Source organism: Dipodomys ordii, unplaced genomic scaffold (assembly GCF_000151885.1).
Source record: "Dipodomys ordii isolate 6190 unplaced genomic scaffold, Dord_2.0 Scaffold36, whole genome shotgun sequence".
NCBI classification, from domain to species: Eukaryota; Metazoa; Chordata; class Mammalia; order Rodentia; family Heteromyidae; genus Dipodomys; species Dipodomys ordii.
Window position 1 is genome coordinate 6,201,781 of NW_012267252.1, and position 8,022 is coordinate 6,209,802.

General features: G+C 45.2%; 1 protein-coding gene across 5 annotated transcripts in view; it reads left to right on the forward strand.

The window, feature by feature from the left end:
* Nucleotides 1–3,926, forward strand: part of Sfxn2 (sideroflexin 2) — a 19,755-nt gene extending 15,829 nt beyond the window's left edge. For 4 of the 5 annotated variants that reach the window (XM_013017646.1, XM_013017648.1, XM_013017647.1 and 1 more), the window contains 4 exons: nucleotides 46–95; nucleotides 392–441; nucleotides 1,669–1,716; nucleotides 3,807–3,906. In XM_013017646.1, the coding sequence (XP_012873100.1) occupies nucleotides 46–95; nucleotides 392–441; nucleotides 1,669–1,716; nucleotides 3,807–3,906 (248 nt within the window). Of the gene's footprint in view, nucleotides 1–45; nucleotides 96–391; nucleotides 442–1,668; nucleotides 1,717–3,806 lie in introns of all 5 variants that reach the window. The other variant, XM_013017644.1, reaches the window with a different exon arrangement.
* The last annotated feature ends 4,096 nt before the right edge of the window (nucleotides 3,927–8,022 follow it).

Sequence of the window (8,022 nt, forward strand, 5' to 3'; positions counted from 1 at the left end):
GAAGTTCTTCCAGCCTCCCTCAGCTCCTCCCCTGCTTTCTTCCAGTCTTGCTTCCAGTTATCATGGAAAGGCTGGAGAAACTGCATTACATGAAGGTAAGAAGGGTTCTCTTGCATTTGCCCTGTCTATAGTCCCTAGCCATGCTGTGCTGGGGATTCTGACTCTCACTACCACCTTACCGTATCATTCAAATACAGCCTGCCCTACTCCCCGCTGGCCACCGACTTAGACATCAGAGCCAGTTTCCTGGCAGTAGCCAAGACCATTCCCTTCTCTCTTTCAGGGCCTCTGGTGCCTTCTACCTGCTTGATTCCTGGCAGGGAAGGCATGGGGACCACTTTGTGATATCCAAGTCTCATATAGGCCTCTCTTTTATTTGTTTTTTGTACAGAAAGTCAGGGTGCTGCATGCCCCATTGCAAGTCATGCTGTCTGGGTGCTTGTGAGTATGGAGTTTTGGTAGTTTGGGTTCTTTGGTGGCTAGGGTACTAAGACTTGCCAGGGAGCATGGTGGGTATCAAAGAGCATGTGCTCCTTTGCCTGACTTTATTTAAAATTTCTTTTGTGTCAGTACTGGAGCTTTGAACTTGGCCTGGACACTGTCCTGTTTTTTTTTTCACTCAAGGCTGGTGCTCTACTACTTGAGCTACAGCTCCAATTCTGGCTTTTTGGAGGTTAATTGGAGATAAGACTTTCCTGCCTAGGCTGGCTTTGAACCATGATCCTCATATTACCATCATCTTGAGTAGCCAAGATTATAGATGTGATCCTATAATCTGTTCCTAGTTATATCATGACAGCATTCTTTTTTGTTTGTTTATTTTTTTTTGTCATGGGGCTTAAACTCTGAGCCTGGGTGCCATCACTGAGCTCTTTAGCTGAAGATGAGCACTCTACCACTTGAGCCACAGAGCCACTTCTGGCTTTTTCTGCTTATGTAGTGCTGAGGAATTGAACCCAGGGCCTCGTGCATGTGAGGCAAGCAATCTACCTCTGAGCCACCTTTCCAGTCCCATGACAGCATTATTTTATTATTTATTTATTTATTTTGTTGATTATGGGGCCTGAACTCTGGGCCTGGGCGCCATCCTTCAGCTCTTCAGCTCAAGGCTAGCACTCTACCACTTGAGCCACAGCACCACTTCTGGTTTTCTGGTGGTTAATTGGAGATAAAAGTCCCACAGACTGTCCTGCCGGGGCTGGCTTTGAACTGTGATTCTGGTGTCTCAGCCTCCTGAGTAGCTAGGATTACAGGCCTGAGCCACCTCGCCTGGCTTATGACAGCATTCTTAAGAGCTTACCATGTGTCTTAGTGTTAATCTTGCTTTGCCATGTGAGGACTAATGATAACAACTTCCCCTACATGTGTGGATGCTCGTGGCTTCAGGTTCATAGTTCAAGCTCTCCAGTCATGTCATTATGTGGTCATTTGTTTGAACATGGGGGTGGGGTGAGAGCTGGGATGAGGGATGGAAGGACAGTGGTTTTATCCTCACATCAGAAGACAGAGGACAGAGAATGGTGTGGGAGAGCACTGTGGCTGAGAAGGCAGATGGGGGCGGGGAAGGAGGGAGGATACCTCCCTCTCCTCTCTGGGGGCTCTGAGATGGAGTGTGGGCGGGGCTACCAGGAGATGTCTACCAACCTTTTGGTTTCTCTTTTCTTCCAGCCTCCTTTTCATGGTGCCTGTGGCATGTGGCCTCTTCCCACAGGAATGGTATTGGCTGTTGGCTGCTCACTTAGTTTTGTTGAATGACCTGCTACTGCTTTCCCAGTCTACCTGCTGTTCAAGGGGGAAAGGGATGGGATAGGAAGGAACGGTTTCCAAGGACAAGTGCTCATCAGCTTGAGCTCTGGGCCTCTTAGCCCCATGTAAATGGCAAACCAGCCAGATCTTCAAGGGGCGGGAGAAGCCAGGAGGGGTGCAGTTGCTCCCCACCCAGTGGAGCAAGTACAGCCTTTGAGACATGGTGAGGAGCAAAGGACTTCCTGTTCTGCTGGCTAGGTTGTTAGGAACATCCTTCCTGGCTTGATCTGGTATTTAAAATTGAATGAGGTACTTACTCTGGCTCATGTTTGGACCTCTACTCTGACTGGGACTTTTCTACTTCCTTTGATGTTCTAGAAGGGAGGCAGGAAGAAGGGATGGTGGGAAGAGGAAGGGAGGCATGTGACAGTGGTAGCAGGGAGTGACCAACTCCAGGAGACCAGCATAGCTTCACTACATACTGAGAAGGTATTACACTCCTTTCCTCAGTACTCTAGTGTTGGTGTTGTTTTTGTGCCAGTACTGGGACTTGAACTCAGGGCCTGGGCTCTGTCCTCTTTAGCTTTTTTGTTCAAGGCTGGTGCTTTACTACTTAAGCCATAGCTCCATTTGCAGCTTTTTGGTGGTTAATTGGAGATAGGAGTCTCATAGACTTTCCTGCCTGGGCTGGCTTTGGGCCTCGATTCTCAGCTCTCTGCCTCCTGAATAGCTAGAATTACAGGCATGAGCTACCAGCACTCAGCTAGTACTCTAGTTCTTTTTTTATTTTTTTCCCTTGTCTCCCCATTCACAAAACAGACTAGGCACAGGCCTGGGCTGAGGTGTATATTGGGTAGGTTTACTCTGCCTCCTTTTTCTATGCAGTAAGTATAAGAACACAGCCTTATTGCGGTCATGTTCTGTTAGAAAGTGTGTATCTGTTCACATCCTCTTATATTTGTAAATATGTATAACAGATGTATTTAAAGTCTCAGCTTAAGTAAAAAAGTACAGCAGTTTGAAGTGTTGGTACAGTCCCCCTATAGCGCTCTAGCTTAGCACAGGCACCACAGTCTGTGATGTCCTGGGCTCATCCCTGGAAGAGAAAACAAGGAAAAACTCCACTCCCCTTCTCTCCACCCTCAGAAGCCACCCACTTCCTGGCAGTACTGTGAATTTTGAAGCTAAATTTTGGTACCATACCAACTGGAATTTAAGCTTTTCAAATAATGTCTCGACTATTTACTGCAAGGTCAGCTTTTCAGATATATTATTAATAAATTGTTGAGAAAACTTGGAAATTATTATCTGAAGGAAAATGCTTATTGGTAAAGTTGACTTAAGTTTATTATGGAATTAATGAAGTAAATATACTGCAGTTAATTATGAGGCTAAGTTAAATTATAGTGCATTTAGTTACTTGCTTGAAAATAAACTGTCCTTTTTTTTCTCTAAAGTAAAAAAAAAAAAGAACACAGCCTGTGGTAAGCACCTGGAGGCCAGTACTCTAGTTCTGTATGCCTCAGGAAGATCTGCTAGATACCCCTGTGTCCTGAAGACTGTATTGTAATCTTGTAGAGAATATCACAGTTTAAAACAAAAACTTTACTCTGGAGAGAACAAAGTAGAAGTAAAAGCAACATACAGAGCAACATGTGGCATGCAGAGGCCTAAAATAACCCTGGTTGATCTGGCACTGATGGCTCATGCCTGTCATCCTAGCTACTTGGGAGACTGAGATACGGGTATTACAGTTTGTGTCCAGCTCAAGCAGGAAAGTCCATGAGACTCTTACTTCCAAATAATCACAGGAAAACCTGGAAATGATACTGTGGCTCAAGTAGTAGAGCACTAGCCTTGAGCAAAAAGGAGTTCAGGAACAGTGCCCAAGCCCAGAGTTCTAGCCCTAGGACTGGCTAAATAAGTAAATAAATAATCCTTGCTAGGAAAATCAGGAGGAGCTTCCTCGAGAGGCACTGGACTTACATTTTTCTAAGGGTATTTTGTTGCTTGTCTTGGGTGGCATATTTATTCATAACTCTCTTCTATTCTCTTTTCAGTGAATTGCCAGTTTCATATCTGGAACCAGAGCTCCAAGCTACCATCAAGGCCAAGTGTAAAGAGCATGTATCTTATGTCTACTTCAATAAGGGTCTTTAAATATCACACCCCAACAAGAACCAGTGTATAGACTCGCATTCACCACCTCCCTTGTAGTTGCTATGCACAGATGTGCCCATTTCTCTTTGCCAGCAAGGCATGGCATCCAGGCTTGATTGGAGGGTAAGAGGTGAGCAGGTAGAGTGATGCCTTATGTCTCTGCCCAAGTACCTGGCTGATTGGATTCTAATGCTTGCCTCACATGCATGAGGCCCTGGGTTTGATTCCTTAGCACCACATAAACAGAAAAGGCTGGAAGTGGTGGTGCTGTGGCTCAAGTGGTAGAGCGCTAGCTTTGAGCTAAAGAGCTCAAGGACAGCACCCAAGCCCAGAGTTCAAGCCCCATGACCGACAAGAAAAAAAAAACAAAAAAAAGACCCAAGTTTTCCATTTGCTTGCTCTTTACCCTGGTAACCAGAACGTAGGCCTTAGGAAGTTGATGATTTCAAGTAAATTATCTGGAAAAGTTAGAAAGCTTTAGGATTCCTAAAGGAATCCAGCTAGGATTGGAAAAAAGATATTGTGTGTCCTCCCAAGCACTAGAACCATTACCAATTCCTGACTTAGGAATATGAGGGAGAAAGCAGTCTGTGGCACTTTGGGACTCATCTCTGCCCTTTCCCATTTTCCTCCCCATCGTGCCCTGCCTGGGAATCCTCCTTGGGAGTGCTGCTGGACCCAAGTTTATCAGACACCTAGGAGTTATTTGGACCCAAGTTTATCAGACACCTAGGAGTTATTTGTGTTTGTGGAGTTTTTTTTGTGTGTGTGCGTGCGTGCGTGTGTGTGTGTGTGTGTGTGTGTGTGTGTGCGTGCGTGCGCGCGCGCGCGCATACTAGGGCCCAGTACTGGGGCCTAAGCACTGTCCCTTAGCTTTTTTGCTCAAGGCTGGTGCTCTACTACCTGAGCCACAGTTCTACTTCTAGCTTTTTAGTGATTAATTGGAGATAAGAGTCTCATGGACTTTTCTGCCAGATCTCTCTCTCTCTCTCTGTCTGTCCTTCCTTCCTTCCTTCCTTCCTTCCTTCCTTCCTTCCTTCCTTCCTTCCTTCCTTCCTTCCTTCTCTCTTGTGCTAGTCCTGGTGCTTGTACTCAGGGCCTGGGCTCCATCCCTTAGCTTCTTTTGCTCAAGGCTAGCACTCTATCACAGCTCTACTTCTGGCTTTCCTGGTGATTAATTGGAGATAAGAGGCTCACAGACTTCTGCCTGGGCCGACCTTGAACTGCAATCCTCACATCTCAGCCTCCTGAGTAGCTAAGATTACAGGCATGCACCACTGGTGCCCATCAAGACCTTTATGATGGTATAAGTCTCTTCCCTCATTGTCTCTTATCTGTTTTAAAAGCTAAGTCCCCTAACCATGAGTAAAGAGGATATATGCAGATATAAACCACACATCCTAATGAGTATGATTTCAAGGCTACCTCCCTTCCTCAGCCCACAGAGTTAAATGCCAAAGAAAGACTGGTGTGGATTGATAGGAAAGGGAAGTTTTCCCTGGACACCTCTAAGAGAAACAACCAGCACCAAAGAGCCCTAAGAGTGTGCTGAGAAAGCACCACTTATTCCCTTCTCTGATGGGGGCTGTTGTGGCCTCTCTGTGAATGAGTTTTCTCTGATAATATTTGCTGATACTGTTCAAAATTATTCCAATGAACTGAATAAATGACTTGAAAGAGCATGAAAAACAGTCGGCAAACTAAGTTAGACATGCTGGCTGCAAAGCGGGATCTGGTCATACTGTGGCCTTGACATGGCATAGGATATCTCAACTCTTAAGGGTAACAGGACCTGTCTGATGCCTGGAGGCAGCTGTTCATTCCCCTTATCCAAGCAGAAGAATCCCTGTCTATGAGGCTCCAGAGATCTTCCAGAATGGGAGCTGTATGGCCCTCAGGTTGGAGTTGGTGAATCATGATGCAAAGGGCCAAAACCACTTGATGCCAGTTTTGTACACATGGGAACTGAGAATGGTTTTCTATCTCTGAAGGTTATGAAAAAGCAAAACAAGAATAAAGGATAATATCTATACACATGGCATATGAAGCCTAGAATATTTACTGTCTGGCTCTTTATACAGAAAGTCTGCCCAGGAGCAGTGGTTTTAGGCTCTTAAGAGCAGGCATGACAAGCTTGTGAACACACTAAAGACATTCCCAGAAGTTCTAGTTCTGTAGGTCAGGCAGAGCCTGAGAACATGAGAATCCATTTTGCACAGTTTACTGGTGATGCCAATTCTGTGGGTCCTCCAAACTGGAGGCATACTTCTGAAAAGGGAAGGGGCCTCCTTTCTGATACTAAAATCCTGGCTGCAATTTGATTTTCTACACTGAAAATAAAAAACAAAAAAAAGCAAAGCATGATGGCTCACACTTGCAATCCAAAGCTATTTTGGAGGAGGAGATTAGGGGATCTAGGTTCAAGGCTAGCTCAGGAAAAAAAAGTTTTGAGAGACTTCATCTCAACCAATGGCTAGACACAGACTGGTGCCTATCACTCAACGACTCAGGGAAGTACAAATAGGAGGATCAAAGTCCAAACTGTACTGGGCAAAGAGAAACTACCAAAATAAATATGAAAAGGGCTGGCAGAGTAACTCAAGAAGTAGAAAGCCTAGTGCTGGGAATGTGGCTTAGTGGTAGAGTGCTTGCCTTAGCATGCAGGATAGGTTCGATTCCTCAGTATCATGTAAATTGAACCCAGGGTTTGATTCCTCAGTACCACATAAGTAGTGCTTTGGTTCAAAGGGTAGAGTGTTAGCCTTGAGCACAAAGAAGCTCAGGGACAGTGCCCACATCCTGAGTTCAAGCCCCAAGACTGGCAGAAAAAGAATGAGGCCCCAAATTCAACCCCAGTACCACAAAAATAAAATATTACTCACCAACCATAAAATTTACTCTTTTTGTAGCAAAAATCTCACTATGTAGCCTAGGCCGGTTTGGAACTCCAGTGGCCTCCAAGTGCTGGTATTATAGGTGTATATCACATGCCAGCCCTGTCTACTAGACATTTTGTATGAACATAATCATGCACTATGGGGCTTTATGTGTCTGACTTCTTGCACTTAATATTTTCAATGTCTCTGAGCAATTTGATTCTAGCTACTGTCTGAGTAGAAGTCTTTCTAATCTGGCTTCCTTAGGATGGGAGAACTGGCTTCCATTTTGCAGATAAATAGGAAAAGAGAAACATTACCAAAGCTAGCTGGAGCTCAGGAACAGTTCCTCGCTGATACTCTTTCAAGATCTGGCAGCCTTTCCCTTTGTTTTTCAGCTCCTGGAGCCTGGCATGCATCTTCTCTTCATAGACAATCAGTCTTTTGGAAAAGTTTATAGAGTATGTGGTGGCTTCAGTGTGTGTTGGGGGTGGGGAACACTTTTATTTGTGTATATTTGAAGTGCCTGGGGTAGAAGCCAGAGCCTTGTGCCTGGAGCACTTTAAAAAGTGTTTCTCCATGGCTGGGAATGTAGCTCAGTGGTAGAGTGCTTGCCTAGCATGCATGAGACCCTGGGTTCAATTCCTCTGTGCCACATACACAGAAAAAACCAGAAGTGGTACTGTGGCTCAAGTGATAGAGTGCTAGCCCTGAGCAAAAGAAGCTCAGGAACAGTGCCCAAGCCCCACGTTCAAGCCCCAGGACCGGCAAAATTAAAAAGGGGCTGGGAAGATGACTCTGTGGTAGAGTGCTTTTCTTGCATGCTTGAGGCTTTGGGTCCGATTGCTCAGCACCACATAAGCAGAAAAAGCCGGAAGTGGCGCTGTAGCTCAAGTAGTAGATTATTAGCCTTGAGCTAAGAGCTGAGGGACAGCGTCCAGGCCCAGAGTTCAGACCCACCACTGACCAAAAAAAAAAAAAGGAAACAGGAGAAAGAAAAGTGTTTCTCCATACTGCATCTCAGCTGTTTTGTAGCGTCTGCCTTCTTTTAGTTGGCTCCCATCGATGAAAGGCAGTGAGGGTAACTAGAAGGGATTGCTGTGGTAAGGTTTTGTGATTGTCTTATTCAGTAGCTCTCAGGAGAAAAGGATGCTGCTGTATTTTCCAGATAGAATTGGTGTTTTCTAATGCTGCCTAGGCTTTTACATGAATGTGTGTGTGTGTGTGTGTGTGTGTGTGT